Source organism: Carcharodon carcharias, chromosome 27 (genome assembly GCF_017639515.1).
Source record: "Carcharodon carcharias isolate sCarCar2 chromosome 27, sCarCar2.pri, whole genome shotgun sequence".
NCBI lineage: Eukaryota > Metazoa > Chordata > Chondrichthyes > Lamniformes > Lamnidae > Carcharodon > Carcharodon carcharias.
In genome coordinates, this window is record NC_054493.1 from 15,219,920 (window position 1) to 15,237,799 (window position 17,880).

The 17,880-nt window shown below is 45.0% G+C and overlaps 1 protein-coding gene across 1 annotated transcript in view; it reads right to left on the reverse strand.

The window, feature by feature from the left end:
* LOC121270289 overlaps window positions 1–17,880 on the reverse strand; it is a 116,440-nt gene that overhangs the window by 55,335 nt on the left and 43,225 nt on the right. Inside the window, exons 8-11 of the mRNA XM_041175602.1 lie at window positions 7,717–7,880; window positions 3,827–3,880; window positions 2,089–2,203; window positions 150–1,011 (exon numbers count right to left, since the gene is read on the reverse strand). Of these exons, the coding sequence (XP_041031536.1) occupies window positions 150–1,011; window positions 2,089–2,203; window positions 3,827–3,880; window positions 7,717–7,880 (1,195 nt within the window). The remainder of the gene's footprint in view (window positions 1–149; window positions 1,012–2,088; window positions 2,204–3,826; window positions 3,881–7,716; window positions 7,881–17,880) is intronic.

Genomic DNA, 17,880 nt, shown 5'->3' on the forward strand with positions numbered 1-17,880 from the left:
TTCCTGGTGATGTGAACATTTTGATTGGATATCACTTCCAGGGAACCTTTGCAAGATTTCCCATGATATGGGCATTTAAATGTCCGTCCGCACTGTGAACTTGCTGTTGTTTCAGCGAACAGGATGGTTGAGTGAATCCCTTCTGTCACTCAGTGAGAACTCGATGAGGTGTTAGAAAGGTGGCTGTCTGAGTGAATCCCTTTCCACACAAGGACAAGGTGAATGGTCTCTTCCCATTGTGCACTTGCTGGTGTCTCAGCAGGTTGGATGACTGAGTAAATCCCTTCCCACACTTTGAGCAGATGAAAGGCCTCTCCCCAGTATGAATGCGCTGGTGTGCAATGAGGTCAGATGATCGCCTGAACCCAGTCCCACAGTGAGAACACCTGAATGGTCTCTCGTCAGTGTGAGCACGTCGATGGGACATCAGGTCCCCAGAACTTTTATAGCACTTGTCACAGTCCGAGCATTTAAAAGGTCTCTCATCAGTGTGCACTTGCTGGTGTCTCAGTAGATGGGTTGATCTTGTGAATCCCTTCCCACACATGCAGCAGGTGAATGGCCTCTCCCCGGTGTGAATTCGTTGGTGTGTCAGCAGGTCAGATGACAGAGTGAATCCCTTCCCACATTCAGAGCAGGTGAATGGCCTCTCCCCAGTGTGAACTCGCTGGTGTGTCAGCAGGTCAGCTGACCGAGTGAATCGCTTCTCACATTCAGAGCAGCTGAACAACCTCTCCCCAGTGTGAACTCGCTGGTGTGTCAGCAAGTTGGTTGAATTAATGAATCCCTTCCCACATTTGGAGCAGGTGAATGGTCTCTCCCCGGTGTGAACTCGCTGGTGTGTCAGCAGCGTGGACGACTGAGTGAATCCCTTCCCACATTCAGAGCAGGTGAACGGCCGCTCCCCAGTGTGAGTGCGTCGATGAGTTTCCAGCTTCGACTGGTAACTGAATCCCTTCCCACAGTCCTCACATTTCCATGGTTTCTCTCTATTGTGGATGGTACTTTTTCCTTCCATGTTTAAAATCCGATGATATTCAGGTTACAATAAATTGGACGACTCCGTCAGATCCTCTTCTGATGTTTGCTTTGAGTTTCCCAACTGCAAATCCTCCACTTCTAATATCCTGTGAAATTGATTAAAAACAGATAAAAAGGGAGTGAGAGTGAAACCAGTAAAACACAAAGACAGGTTGTGAAATTGAGCTGAATGAATCCGGTAATTTGTGGGGCTGACACCAGGGAAAAGTAACCATGAAAACTGCTGGAATGTCGTAAAAAACCAACTGATTCACTTATGTCCTTCAGGGAAGTGAACCTGCCACCCGGTCTGGGTCTACACAAGATTCCAGCCTCCACAGGAGGACAGAACGTGAGAGGGGCAAGAGAGGCAGGGGGTGAAGGAGAGGGACTTTATATGTCTACAACTTGGCCAGAACTTTGAGAAAAATTCCAAAAACCTCAACCTGCACCAACCAGAAAGACCAGGGTGGCAGGTGTATGTGAACATCATCAACTTCAAGATCCTCTCCAAGTCACACACCACCCTGATCGAATGAGCAGAAATTTTCTCCCATTTAAATATCGGGAAGACCAAAGCCATTGTCCTCAGTCCCTGCTACAAACTCCACTCCCTAACCACCAACTCCAAACCTCTCCCCGGCAACTGTCTGAGGCAGAACCGGACTGTTCACAACTTTGGTGTAATATTTGAGATGAGCTTCTGACCACATATCCACATCATCAAGACCACCAATTTCCACCTCAGCAACATTGCCCAACTCCACCCTCGTCTCAGATCATTTGCTTCTGAAACACTCATCCATTGTTTTACTTCCTCAAGGCTTAACTATCCTACCAGACCCCAGGCTGGCCCCCCACATTCACCCTCCCTGTAATCTTGAGGTGATACAACACTCTGCTGCCCGTGTGTTTACTTGCAGTAAGTTTTGTTCACCCTTAACCCCTGTGCTCGCTGACCTATAAAGGCTCCTGTTGAAGAAGCACCAAAATTTTAAAACTGTCGTCCTTGTTTTCAAATCCTTCTGTGGCTGTGATCATCCCTATCTCTGTTATTTCTGGACTTACTGCACTGTTGCCAGCCTCTCACATTCAACTTCTCAGTAATATTGAGGTTGTTCAAGCCTCTGCTGCCCGTGTGCCTAATAACACCAAGACGCCCAACCTCCCTGTGCTCACTGACCTGCAAAGGCTCCCGTTTAAGAAGCACCTAAACTTGAAAATTCTCATCCTTGTTTTCCTCCCTGGTCGTGCCCCTCCCTATCTCTGTAATCTCCTCCAAACACACAACCCTCCAAGATATCTGCTCTCTTCTAATTCTGGCCAATATGGATCGTTCTACCTTCAGTGGCTGTTCTTGCAGTTCCTTCTGGATATTCCTCATTATATCTCTCCTGCTCACTACTTCACTTTCCTATTTTAGGATAATCCTTAAAACCTACCTCTTTGACCAAGCTTTTGTTCACCTGCCCTTAAATCTCCTTGTGAGGCTCGGTGTCAAATGTTGCTTTATAACATTTCTGTGAAATGCCTTGGAACATTTAATACATTAAAGGTGCTATATAAATACAAATTATTGTTGCTGATTTGGACATATATTACCATTTCTTCACCATTGCTGGGTGAATAACTTGTAACTTCTTACCTAACATCATTGTGGGAGCATCTTCACCACACAGACTGCAGCGGTTCAAGAAGGTCAAACATCATCTTCCCAACAGGTAACTGGGGATTGGCAATATATGCTACAGGTCTTGTTAATGACACCCAAATCCCAAGAATAAATTTTTTAATATGCTTGTGTTAAATAGATTAAAAGCATCCACAGAAATATTTGCTCCTGAAACAATATCCTTTGACATTGTATGGACAGTGTCTGTTTAGCAGCCTGATCTCTCCTGGAATCTACCTCTCTCGACAATTTCACAATGGAAATTGCTGGGTCCTACTGGGTTCCAAAGTCCTTGGGGTTAAACCCAGCAAGTTCTCCTCCATCTCCACTCCAGCCCAAACTGATGCAACAAAGGCTTTGAGAACAGAATTGGATAAGGCCATGAAGAGAAAAAAATCCTCAGCTACAAGGAAAATGCAGCATACTGCAACTAGTTGATTTGCTCTTGCGTGTGCATGACAGGTTAAATAGCCTCCATCTGTACTGTCATCATTCAATGATTCTATGACTTGATGAAAAAGGACTAACACGGAGGCTAGAGGCCAACCAACACACACCTTGATAGAAACCAGGGCTTAATCAGTCCGTCTGTGTTCTGGACTCGGTTCTGTGAGCGATGCCTGAAATAACATAATAACAAAATACTGCAACTGCTAGAAATATGAAATATAAAGAGCAAATGCTCAAAATATTCAGCAGGTCAGGCAGTAACTGGAGAGAGAAAAGTGGTCAATATTTCACGGTGTAACGAATGAATTATAGGGAATACAAATTAAGCAGAATTTGATGGTCAATATAAGCTCAGAAGTGGGAGAGAAATGACCTCTAATGCAACAATTTCTGACCAAGGGAAAATAAAGCTAGTAAATCAGCGGTGTTTAGCCAGGAGTAAGAGCAGCAGTGGAAATTTCATTTAGACACAGTTGGCAGAAATAACAGTAAAATACCAAATATGGTTAAAATACACCATTAGAGGCAGAGGAAATTAGACAATGGCAGAGTGGCAGAGAGCTGATTGGCGAGGGCTGAGGTGAAACAGATCACAGTAAAGGATCCACATCAGCCCCAGAGCTATGGAATTAGAGTACAGCACTAAGAGCTCTAAATGGTAGATGAATGCTCAATAATACTCACCTCTGAAACTATTTCACTGTTTCCATATTTAAAATCTCCTGCTGGAATTTGCAGCTGGAAAGATATCAGAAACACAAGAATCAGAGAAAAATCTGGCAATCTTCATATTTTCTAACTCTCTGCACAAGAGATTATAAAAGTCATAATATTCAGTCAAGGTTTGAATTTCAGTGGAGATAAATCTTCTGTTGGTTTGTGTTTGCTGTGTATAAATCCTGTCCTTCTAATCCCCTGTATAAGAAGTTTCCAAAATCCATCCCTGTCAGTCCAGGATACAAGTTCACAACATTCTCTCCTCCTGCTTCCTGGTCCAGGATTAGTTCAGCAGGGACATGTTTGCATTATAAGCAGTTCAGAGAAGGTTCTCTCTGCTGATTCCTGGGATTAGAGGGTTTATTTTATGAGGAAACGTTGGGCCCGTACTCATTAGAGTTTTGAAGAACGAGATGTGATCTTATTCAAACATGTAAGATTCTGAGGGTGCTTGACAGGGTGGATGCTGAAGGATGTTTTCCCTGATGGGGAATCTAGAACTAGGTTTAAAAATAAGTGGGGGGGGGGGGTCCAATTTAAGACTGAAGTGAGGAGAAATCTTTTCTCTCAGGATTGTTACTCTGTGGAACTGTCTTTCCTGGGGAGGTGTGCAGGCTGGGGAGTATTTTGGAAAAAGTCGAGGCTGAGTTTTTGATGTACAAGGGAGTCAAGGGTTGGGGAGGGTGGGGGAGCAGGAAAGTGGAGTTAAAGGAACAATCAGATTAGCCAAGATCTTTTTGAATTGCCAAGCATGCTCGATTGGCAGAAGTGCCCACTCGTGTTTCTAATTCTGATATTCTTACTGTATTAAGATGGTCGCACATGCGCACTGCAGCACACTGCCCCTCTAAAGATGGTGCACGTTCATCCCAGCCTGTCACCAGCTCCTGTTTGCAGAGTGAGAATAAAATCAACGCGCCAACCTTTTTCTCTCCTGGTCACTGAGACCCTGAAGCCTCGCCCATTACGTTACATCACCGAAATGGCCGCGCATGCGCTCTGCTCCCCGCCGCCCTCTCCAATCACCTCTCTGCTATTGTGTAACTTCCTGAGCCTCTAATAATGGTTAACCTGGGCCTGTTCCCAGGATAAAAGCCCCAGGGCTGTAAACAGGGAACCTGCAGATCCTGATTCTGGCCTTGAGGTCTACATCGGGTGTTTATGAAGCCTCCCCTCACTCCCCACCCCTCCTCGGCTCCATTCCTCCCTCCGCCCCGCCCGCTCTCACCCATTTCCAAAAGCCTCTCCCTCACTCACAGGGCTCCGATCAAAGTGACACTGCGCATGCTCCGGATCGGTTAGCAAGGCACCTGCGCACTGGGCTCCTGTACAGTGTATAGAGCACATGCACATCCGCAGGGAATGTTGGGTAACAGCAGCGCCATTGACATTCGAAATACAGAATAGAAAATAATTTTGTTACCCAATTGAAATCAATTAATTTAAAAACACATATAAATTCTGTGCTATGTTCCATTTTTCAAATTGATTTAAATGTCTTCTCTATTGTGGGAATGGGCTGAACTTTTGAAGCTTTTCCACTGGTTCCACTCTCCCTCCTTCCCTCTAGGTGCTGACCCTGGCTGGGTTAAATCTCAAAGTCACTGGTTCCTCCCTCCTTGCGTTTCGATCCCTGATAATGAATGTTCACTCTTTTATAGAATGGTACATCACAGATAGAATTTAATTCAGCTCATCACACCTGTGCTCGCTTTTCTGAAGATCCATCCAATTAATTCCACAGCCCTGCTGGCAAGGTCAGAACAATGTATATCTGCTGTAGTAATGCAAGTGGTGAATGGAAAAGGCTTTTCAGGTGGATGCTTCTTAGACACACCCATCCCTGTGGAAAAATCAGTGTATTTAGCAGATATAAAGGATTCGCTGAAATAAAAACATAAAGTACTGGAAAAACTCAGCAGGCCTGGCTCCGTCATTGGAGAGAGAAACAGAGTTAACATATTGAGTCTAATACGACTCTCCTTCAGAACATCTCTCAGTCTAATTCACAAAAAGGAAATGCTGGGAATACTGAGTAGGTCAGACCGAGTCTGAGGAGAGAGAAATACTGTTAATGGTCCAAGACACTGAACTTCCATTAAGACAAGTTCACAGACACAGAAAGTGGCGGATGGGGAAATAATAAAAGAGAAGTTTGTTATTGGGAGAGATTAAATAACAAAGGGGATGAGGATGCAAGGCAAAAGTGATGGTAATGGAACTCGTGATGAAACTACAAGTGGAAGAATGTTATGTATCTGTCATCTATTTCTGCTCTGATTGGAAATGTGTTGCTTCTCTGTTGACCCATTTCACTTCACTAAAAACTCTCAATCTTTCTCCACCATTATCTTTTACAAACATTTAAGTGAATAAACATAGGCAGTTACATAGGAAAACAATCATCATTTTGAAGTGTTGAAACAATGAAACACATATTTTCATAACCATCTTGTTCATGGTTCATATTAATATTTTACAGATAATCTTTAGTTTGGGGATGATTAAGGTTGTGAGGATAAGGTTATTAACATTCTAGGCTTTTGAAATTGCCACAACATCTCAAGAAATGGCATTTCAAAGGCTGACACATGTTTGTTTAACTTGGTCTGCATAGAAGAGGGAGAGAGAGAGAGAAAGCTATAAAATGGCAGGTGAACTCATTTGGCTAGAAATCTGGAGACAGAATGTGTATGAGCTGTATTGTCCTGACTTTGTTAATAAGATCAATTTTTTAAGCAGGCTTCAGGTTAAGAAGTTTGGTTAATTAATGTAAATATATATTGGTACATAGGCTCTCTTTTGAAATGCCATCATGCATTGTATATTAGACCACACCTACAAACTTGTCCCTTGTACTTCCAGTGAAGTCGAGGGCAGTTTTCAGTGGCTGTTTCATTCGACTGAAAATCAGAGTGATGCACAGAAACAGTGTGGTTCTGATGAAAGGTCACAGACTGAAATACATGTAAACTTTGTTTCTTTCTCCACAGACACAATCAGATCTGCTGAAAATTCCAGCACTTTCTGTTTTTCATTCAAATTTCCAGCATCAGCAGTATTTTTCTTTTCCTGAACTGGAGAGTGCTGAGAAGGTGGAGCTCATTGCAAGAAGGGTTTGAGATCCCCATCTGAGCTGGAAACTGATGAGTAAAATCACAGCATGAAAAGATCATCACCATCTGGAAGTGAAAGGGGATTCAGTCGGTCATCCCATTTACTGACACAATAGCAGTCAGACTGCAGAGAGACTTTTCAGATATTTCACGAGTGAGAAAGGATTTGCTTAGTTTTCTCACCAATTTATAAAGTTCAAAGGATTTGATTCACAATCAGCGCTTTGTAACTAGAAAGAGACATCTTAAGAGTTCTGAGCCTTGGGGAAAAAAGTTATTTGTTTCCCCCACGTTCTGAGATTCCAGTGAGTTTGAATTTAATTGTTGAAGTGTTAATTGCTATTAATTACACCCAGGACAGAACTATGGTGGAGGACCCGTGCACTTTGGTTGCTGTTTCAATTAATGTGAAAATGTCATATCTTTATCTTATGACTCCAATCGATCACAAAACACGATTTTCTATTCAACAATATCGCTGCTCAATGGAATTTTTGTTTCAGATTTCCAACATTCGCAGCGGGGCAAAATGTGCCCGATCCTCGCTGCAGGAAGACCTTGCGCAGGCGCAATACTGAGTGTGAGACGAGCATTGTGGGTGCTTTTAGGGGAGCATGCGCAGTAGCTGCCTGCACCAAGAGCTGGTCGAAGGAGATGACAATTTCCGAGTGTAGGCAAGTAACTGAAGCCGGTAGATGGGGAGGATTGGAGGCGGTGGAGTGGGCAGTGAGATTTTATAACGATCCACGGGAGGCCTCGACTTCCGAATAAATTGCAGTGGCCCCGCGGTCGCAGCGAACGGTCGTAGGGGCAGCTGCGGACCGCGGTTCTCAATATAATGGCGGAGTTAACGGCCGCCATCTTTATTGGGATCAGTGTGCAGCGGTACGCATGCGCGGTCATCCCTGTCAACAGGAGGGGAGAATATTGTGCATTTCCTGGACTGATAGGGGTGGATTTTGGAAACTCCTTTTACAGGGGGTTAGAAGGGGAGATTTACACACAGCAAACTCAAACCAAGAGAAATGTTTGTCTCGTCTGACATAGCTCTTTAAAATAAAAACAAAAATTGCTGGAAAAGCTCAGCAGGTCTGACAGCATCCAAGGAGAGAAAGACAGAGTTAATGTTTCGAGTCCATATGACTTCTTCAGAACTTAAGAGTCATACGGACTCGAAACATTAACTCTGGCTTTCTCTCTACTGGTGCTGTCAGACCTGCTGAGTTTTTCCTGCAATTTTTGTTGTTTCAGATTTCCAGCATCCACAGTATTTTGCTTTTAACTAGGTCTTTAAAATCCTCATTAGGATGGGCAGGTCGATGCGGACAGAATGTTTCCACTTGTTGGTCCATCCAACGCTGGAGGTCATGTGTACTCAATAGTTACAAGTAAATCCAATAGGAAAACTGGAGATGCTTCTTTCCTGAAGCAGTAATTAAAATGTAGAACTCGCTGCTACAGTAAGCGGCTGAGAAAAATACCTGCGACTCTTTCAGAAAGAAACTGGATGAGAAAATGGATTAGGAAGATCAACTGAACAGCTGAGTTGAGGTTGGCAGAATGGGAGGAAATTCATGTGGAGTAGGAACTCCAGTACAGACTAACTAAAACGAATGGCCTGTTTGTGTAATGTATACTCTGTGTAATTCTTTGTACACTTATTTTACAGGGTAATAGAAGAGGAGGATTTGCAGACAGGAATATCAAACGAAACCTCACACCTGACAGTCAACTGGTTGATTGGGATCTGAAGATTTGTACATCTGAAGGGATTTAATTGACTGTCTCAGCTGGAAACCAGTGAGAGGCTGTTCACCTGCTCCTCCTGTGTGAAGGGACTGATACAGCTGGTAAACATGCTGACACGACAGCGAGCTCACAACAGTGAGAGGCTGTTCACTTGCTCTGTGTGTGGGAAGAAATTCATGTGTTCATCTAACCTGCTGGCACACCAGCTTGATCACTTTGATGAGAAGCCTCTTCAACGCTCTGACTCTAGGAAAAGCATTAAAATCTCGGAGGAACTGGCCCAACACCAGCAAGTTCACACTGATGAGAGACCGTTCAGCTGCTCCCACTGTGGGAAGAGGTTCAGGCTGTCCTCCCGCCTCGCGGAGCACCAGCTCCTTCACACACACGAGAGGCCGTTCAGTTGCTCTCACTGTGGGGAGTCATTCAGTGAGTCAGTGCATCTCACTGAGCATCAGCGAGTTCACACCAAGGACAGGCCGTTCAGCTGCTCCCAGTGTGGGAAGGCATTCACTCAGTTTTCAAGCTACACTAAGCACCAACTGGTTCACTCAGATGAGAGACCTTTTAAATGCTCTGAGTGTGAGAAAACCTTTAAAAGAAGCATTGATCTGCTGAGACACCAGTGCATTCACACTGGGGAGAGACCGTTCCCCTGCTTTGTGTGTGGAAAGAGATTCACTCATTCTTTCCACCTTCTGACACACAAGCGTGGTCACACTGGGGAGAGACCATTCATCTGCTCCGTGTGTGGAAAGAGTTTCATTCGGTCATCCAGCCTTCTGATACACCAACGAGTTCACACTGGGGAGAGACCGTTCACCTGCTCCATATGTGGCAAGGGATTCACTCGTTCAAACCAACTTCTGATACACAAACGAGTTCATACTGGAGAGAGACCCTTCACCTGCTCCGTGTGTGGGAAGAAATTCACTCAATCAGCCAATTTGCGGACACATCAGCGGGTTCACACTGGGGAGAGGCCGTTCATCTGCTCTGTGTGTGGCAAAAGTTTCTCTCGTTTGTCCTACCTTGAGGTACATGAGCGAGTTCACACCGGTGTGAGGCCATTCACCTGTTCCACGTGTGGTAAGAGATTCGCTCATTCATCCCATCTGGTGAGACACCAGCGCAGTCACACTGGAGAAAGGCCATTCATCTGCACTGTGTGTGGAAAGGGATTCACTTGTTCATCTTATCTGGTGAGACACCAGCGCATTCACACTAGGGAGAGGTTGTTCACCTGCTCCTTGTGTGGGAAGGGATTCACTGATTCAACCCACCTGCTGAGACACCACCGCATTCATATGGGGTTGAGGCCGTTCTCCTGTTCTGTGTGTGAGAAGGGATTCACTAAGTCATCCAACCTGCTGAGGCACCAACGCGTTCACACTGGGGAGAGGCCATTCACCTGCTCTGTGTGTGAAAAGAGATTTACTCGGTCATCCGACCTGCTGAAACATAAGCGAGTTCACACGTTACCAGAAAAGTTGGATTCAGTTGTTGATGCTGCTAATCACATCCAGAACTGAACCTTTTCTCCTTCCTAACTCTAGATTATTTCCGTTCTCATACCTTCAGTTACTCTCATGGACAGGTCCCAGCTCCCTGTACCTCCCAGAGTGTCTCAACTTTTTACGATTTACATCAATGACTTAGATGAGGGCAGCTAAATTTGCAGAGGACACAAAGATAGGTAGGAAAGTATGTTGTGAAGAGGACATGAGGAGGTTGCAGATGGATATAGGTAGGTTGAGTGAATGGACAAAGATCTGGCAAATGGAGTTTAATGTGGGAAAATGTGAAGTTCACTTTGGCAGGGAGAACAAAAAAGCAGAGTATTACTTAAATGGAGAACGGCTGCGTAATCCTGAGGTGCAGAGGGATCTAGGTATTCCAGTACATGAGTCACAAAAAGTTAGTAAGCAGGTACAGCAGGTAATTAAGAAGGCTAATGGAATGCTATCCTTTATTACGAGAGGAATTGAACATAAATGTAATGGTTTCACGCTTCGGTTATACAGGACATTGGTGAGATCGCACCTCGAATACTGTATACAGTTTTGGTCTCCTTATTTAAGGAAGGATACATATGCATTGGAGGCAGTTCAAAGGAGGTTTACTAGATTGATACCTGGAATGAGTGGGTTGTCTTATGAGGAAAGTTTGGACAGACTGGGCCTGTTTCCACTGGAATTTAGAAGAGTGAGGGGTGATTTGACTGAAGTTTACAAGATCTTGAACGTCCTTGACAAGGTGGACATTGAAAGGATGTTTCCTCTTGTGGGTGAGTCCAGAACTAGGAGGCACTGTTTTAAAATTAGGGTCGCCCTTTTAGGGCAGAAATGAAATTTTTTTTTCCTTCAGAGCGTTGTGCAACTTTGGAACTCTCTGCCTCAGAAGGCGGTGGAGGTGGGATCACTGAATATTTTTAAGGCAGAGGTAAATAGATTCTTGTTAGGCAAGGGAATCAAAGGTTATCAGGATTGAAACACAAGAAGATCAGCCATGACCTTATTGAATGGTGGAGTAGGCTCAAGGGGCCGAATGGTCTACTCCTGTTCCTATTTCTCATGTTCTTATGTCTCTCCTAACCTTAGCATCCAGTGAAGGTATCGATAACACACCCAGGATCACTATTGCTGAAATTTTGCTGAACATTTCTGAAAAAAGAGACATCCTGTTGAAGGTTTTCATTTTGCACTCATCAGGACAGGTTTGTAAGAATACCAATTGTAAATGGAACAATGATTTACACTTAATGAGAAGAGGGGCTGATTGGTTGGTAAGAGAACTCTGATTGGTGGAGGTGTTATCATGGAGAATGCACCAGGCAGTAGTTAACTGCCAAGCTTTTCTTAAAATTCAAACCAGGTTGATTCTGGTTGGTCATGGCATTGTCATGGGGAATGAACCATGAAATGGCTGTCCCCAAGCTTTTGTTTCGTTGAAACTGGTGCAATGTGTGGAAATGGCCTTTGCAAACAGAGAGAGCGGGACAGGTGTGTAAATACATGAGTTTCTAGCCTGTGTAAATAAGCTATACCGCAAGCCTGATTGATAATCTTAAATTGTTTGTCAGTGTCATTCTTAACCTAATCAGATTTGTTTAGCAAGTGTTGTCCAATTGCAGAATCACTTATCATGTTGGACACTTTGTTATGAGTTTTGCGAGCCTGGGCCGGTTGAGTATGGTCAGTACTTTGTCTGTTGTGAACAGCCGAAGGGACACGCTATTTGACATGAATGATACCAGAAATGTGTGTGTTTATATATGAGGAAAGGATTGACAGGCTGGGTCTCTTCTCTCTTGGATAAAGGAGACTGAGAGGTGGCCTAATAGAAGCCTTTAAAATGATGAAAGGTTTTGATAGAGAGGATACAGAGAGAATGTTTCCTCTTGTGGGGAAGAGAGACCATCAATATAACATAGTCACCAAGAATCCAATAGGGAATTCAGAAGAAACTTCTTCACCCAGGGAGTGGTGAGAATGTGGAACTCACTACTACCAGGATGAAGTGAATAGTGCAGATGTATTTAAGGGGAAACTGGACAAGTGCAAGAGGGAGAAGGGAGTAGAGGGTTACAGTGATAGAGTTAAATGAGGAAAGATGGGAGCATAAACACAGACTGAATGACATGTTTCTGTGCCGTATATCCTCTGTAATCTATGTAATCGAGCTCTGAATCCACTGTATTATTTCTGTTTGTGTCGGGAAGCAGCATGGCATTAACCTGAAGACTAAATTCAGACTCTCCCAGGCCATTGTCCTTACCACCCTGCTGTATGGAGCAGAATCCTGGGTCACATCAAAGCTCTGGAATGCTTCCACCAAAGACACCTGAGGTCCATCACGAGAATTCAATGGCAGGACAAAATTGCAAAACAATGAGATTCTCCATCATGCTGGGCTCAACAGCACAGAGACTACCCTCCAGAAAATTCCACTTAGATGGCCAGGCCATGTACCCCACATGGATGATGACAGAATCCCCAAGCAGATCGTCAATGGGGAACTGTCTCAGGGTAAACAACATCAAGGTGGTCAGTACAAATGATACAAGGACACTCTAAAAAAGAGCCTTACAAACTTATGCATTGCAGACCACCTCTCTGGGGAAACACTGCAGCCGACCGGCCCATGTGGAGGCAAACACTGAAATTTGGTTCAGCATGTTTCAAGGACCATCTACACCAGACTTGTAACATCCAATGTTGCCAGAGGAAGACCAGAGGTGGAGCAGCTGCAGAAGTTCCCCCGGCACCAACAACAACAGCATGAACTACCAGTTTTGTGGGCGTCCATGTCGATCCCACATCGGACTCTTCAGTCAAGAGAGGAGCCACAGAAAAAGATGCAATCATTTACAGCCTGGACTTCCTTGAACAACGAGGAGTCTACCCCAACATTATCCCTGTTCTCCGGATCGGGGAACTATATTCTGTCTGTATAATTGCAGTGCTGTTAATAAAGTCAGGAAAAGCTAATCTGTTATTGTGAGTTTGATTATCTGGTGTCTGAAACCACAAGATTCAACATTTAGATTCAACAAGATGAACAAGGAAACACATCACATGGGTACCCGCATGGGCCCCAGCTATGCCTGTCTCTTTATGGGGTATGTGGAACATTCCTTGTTGCAGTCCTACTCCGGCCCCCTTCCACAACTCTTTCTCCGGTACATCGATGATTACTTCGGTGCCGCTTCATGCTCTCGTCGGGACTTGGAAAAATTTCCAACCTGATAGTCGCCCAACCTCGGACGGCCCGCTTCTATCTCCTACCCAAAATCCACAAACAGAACTGCCCCAGTAGACCGATCGTCTCAGCTTGCTCCTGCCCCACAGAACTCATTTCTCGTTATCTTGACTCCCTTCTCTCTCCCCTTGTCCAGTCCCTTCCCACCTACATCCGTGATTCCTCTGACACCTTACGTCACATCAACAATTTCCAGTTCCCTGGCCCCAACCGCTTCCTCTTCACCATGGACGTCCAATCCCTCTACACCTCCATCCCCCACCAGGATGGTCTGAGGGCCCTTAGCTTCTTCCTCGAACAGAGGCCTGAACAATCCCCATCCACCACTACTCTCCTCTGTCTGGCTGAACTTGTTCTCACACTGAACAATTTCTCCTTCAACTCCTCTCACTTCCTCCAAATAAAAGGTGTGGCTATGGGTACCCGCATGGGCCCCAGCTATGCCTGTCTCTTTACGGGGTATGTGGAACATCCCTTGTTGCAGTCCTACTCCGGCCCCCTTCCACAACTCTTTCTCGGTACATCGATGATTACTTCGGTGCTGCTTCATGCACTCGTCGGGACTTGGAAAAATTTATTAATTTTGCTTCCAATCTCCACCCCTCCATCATTTTCACGTGGTCCATCTCTGACACTTCCCTTCCCTTCCTTGACCTCTCTGTCTCAATCTCTGGTGATAGACTGTCCACCAATATCCATTACAAACCCACCGACTCCCACAGCTATCTCGACTACAGCTCCTCACACCCCGCTTCCTGTAAGGACTCCATCCCATTCTCTCAGTTCCTTCGCCTCCGTCGCATCTGTTCCGATGATGCTACATTCAAAAACAGTTCCTCTGACATGTCCTCCTTCTTCCTTAACTGAGGTTTTCCACCCACGGTCGTTGACAGGGCCCTCAACCGTCTCCCGCGCATCCGCCCTCATGCCTTCTCCTCCCTCCCAGAAACATGATAGGGTCCCCCTTGTCCTCACTTATCACCCCACCAGCCTCCGCATTCAAAGGATCATCCTCCGCCATTTCCGCCAACTCCAGCATGATGCCACCATCAAACACATCTTCCCTTCACCCCCCTTATCGGCATTCCGTAGGGATCGCTCCCTCCGGGACACCCTGGTCCACTCCTCCATCACCCCCTACTCCTCAACCCCCTCCTATGGCACCACCCCATGCCCACGCAAAAGATGCAACACCTGCCCCTTCACTTCCTCTCTCCTCACCGTCCAAGGACCCAAACACTCCTTTCAAGTGAAGCAGTATTTCACTTGCATTTCCCCCAACTTAGTCTACTGCATTCGTTGCTCCCAATGTGGTCTCCTCTACATTGGAGAGACCAAACGTAAACTGGGCGACCGCTTTGCAGAACACCTGCGGTCTGTCCGCAAGAATGACCCAAACCTCCCTGTCGCTTGCCATTTTAACACTCCACCCTGCTCTCTTGCCCACATGTCTGTCCTTGGCTTGCTGCATTGTTCCAGTGAAGCCCAACATAAACTGGAGGAACAACACCTCATCTTCCGACTAGGGACTTTACAGCCTTCCGGACTGAATATTGAATTCAACAACTTTAGGTCGTGAGCTCCCTCCACCATCCCCACCCCCTTTCTGTTTTCCCCCTTCCCCTTTTTCTTCCCAATAAATTATTAAGATTTTCCTTTTCCCACCTATTTCCATTATATAAAAAAAAAACCCCACTAGAGCTATACCTTGAGTGCCCTACCATCCATTCTTAATTAGCACATTCGTTTAGATAATATCACCAACTTTAACTTTAACACCTATGTGTTCTATTGTACTATTGTCATTGACATCTTTTGATGATCTGCTTCTATCACTGCTTGTTTGTCCCTACAACCACACCCACCCCACCTCTCTCTCTCTCTCTATCTCTCCGCCCCCCACACACACACCTTAAACCAGCTTATATTTCAACTCTTTCTTGGACTCGAACTCAAGTTCTGTCGAAGGGTCATGAGGACTCGAAACGCCAACTCTTTTCTTCTCCGCTGATGCTGCCAGACCTGCTGAGTTTTTCCAGGTAATTCTGTTTTTGTTTTGGATTTCCAGCATCCGCAGTTTTTTTTGTTTTTATATTTGAAACACATCACAGCCCAATACTCCAGCTCAATATTCACAGGAGAAAGTCTGTTATCTAACACCTCGAGTTGACAGAACAGAGAAAGATCCCAACTGTAAGAAACCCTCGAATCATTTGTAAATATCTTTCAAGTGCTGACAGGTTCCAACTGTCAGTTTCCATTACATTGAAGTTAATGGAAGGTGAGAGAGCGGTTATTCTAGAATTATAAAGAACACGAGTTAGACCACAGCTAGTGTAGTGAGTACAGTTCAGGTCACCACATTACAGGAAGGATGTGATTGCACTGGAGAGGGTACAGAAGAGATTTATCTGGGTGTTGCCAGGACTGGAGAATTTTAACTGAGGAAAGATCGGATAGACTGGGATTGTTTTCTGTGGAACAGAGGAGGCTGAAGGGAGATTTAATTGAGATGTATAAAATCATGAGGGGCCCAGATAGAGTGGATAGAAAGGACCTGTTTCATTGACAGAGAAATCAATAACCAGGGGGAGAGATTTAGACTAATTGATGGAGGATTAGAGGGGAGTTGAATAATATTCTCACCCAGATGGGATCTGGAACTCACTGTCTGAAAGGGTGGTAGAGGCAGAAACTCTCATCACATCTAAAAAAACACTCAGATATGTGCTGGAGGCACTGTAACCTACAGGGCTAGGGACCAAGAGCTGGAAAGTGGGATTAGACTGGATAACTCATTTTCGGCCAGCACAGACATGATGGGCTGAATGGCCTCCTCTGTGCTGTAAATTTCTGTGATGACAAGTGGGCCTCGTGTTTTTATCTGAGACAGGCCTCAGCCCAGTCATTTCCTCCAAGTGTTGATGTGATGGTTCAAGCTAAGAGGTGCCAGGTATCAGAAGCAGCAGGACCAGTAAATAAATGGAAACGTCAGTAAATACTGATATATTTTTCCTGCATTTAGTCCTATTTTAATAGCTTCTGCTGAATGTGGCCCTCACCCAATGCCAGGATATCAGATCAGAGCCACCATGGAAAATGAGTTTGACATTCCAGAGATAGACAATGTCAACGGGATCCTCAGTGTCTCTGTAACCTCCTACAGCCCCACAACCCTCTGTGTAAATACAAGATGTTGTTGTTGGATTACACCCGGATATAGACAATGTCAACGGGATGCTCAGTATCTCTGTAACCTCCTTCAGCCCCACAACTCTCTGTGTAAATACAAGGCGTTGTTGTTGGATTACACCCGGATATAGACAATGTCAACCTGATTCCCCTCGTCCACAAACACAACAACTTCTCCACAAAACATAAAAAGGTTTGTAAGATGTGACCTTTTCCGGAAGTCGTGTTCAAGATCTCTCATGGCTCCTTCTCTTCCCCAGTGACCAGAAACAATCTCTTGGTATCCCTTCAAGCGTCTTCCCTGTGATTGACATCACACTGATGGGCCTGTTATTCCCTGGCTCTGATTTGTCTCCAATTCAGAAAGTGAGAACTATCTCAGGGAACAATCCCCGACTCTCTTGAGCTGTTGAAGATTCGGCCAAGGGGCTCAAACAGCTCCCGCCCTTTCTCTTTAAACACCCTTGGGTGGGTTTCATCTGGACCTGGAGCACCATCCAGTTTGAGATTTCCTATTTTATCCAGGATGACAATCATTGTCAATTTTAATATTGATGATGTTACTGTCGACAGCACATCCCACAGCTGGAATCTGAGCATCATCCACAGGAGTGCAGACTGATGTGAAATAGTCACTTAACAGCTCTGTCATAGCCTGGCAATCTGTTTCAATCTGTCCTGAACTGACTTTCAGTGGCTCAAAAACATCTATAACCATCTTCCCACTCCTACTGGAGCTGGAAAAGTTGTCACAATTATTGCTACAATTGTTCACCACATTCTTTTCCAAAGCTACCTTCACTTCTCTAACAGCTGCCTTTGTCTCCCTCAATTGTGGGTGATATTTGTCCCCATTCTCCTGGACACTGAATCCATTTTGTTCTAAACTGAGTTCAATGTCAGACAGTTCAGGGAGTCGAGGATCATTCACCCTTAGACCTACGCTGACAGGTAAAACCCCAGACAGTTCCTCAGTCAGGATTCCTCTGGTTTTTCACCATATATTAATCAGGATACTGAAACCATCTTTCTTACAGTCCACTCCTGGAGACCCCACTCCCTGAGCCCACAACCTTCAGCAGGTGGAGCTCCACAACAAAGTAAATGTCGGGATCACACTGCCATGGGTTTTCTGAGTTAGTATGTTTAGTTAACCTGGTGTCTCACACACACATCAATAAAACAGGGAATTCCTGGAAACAC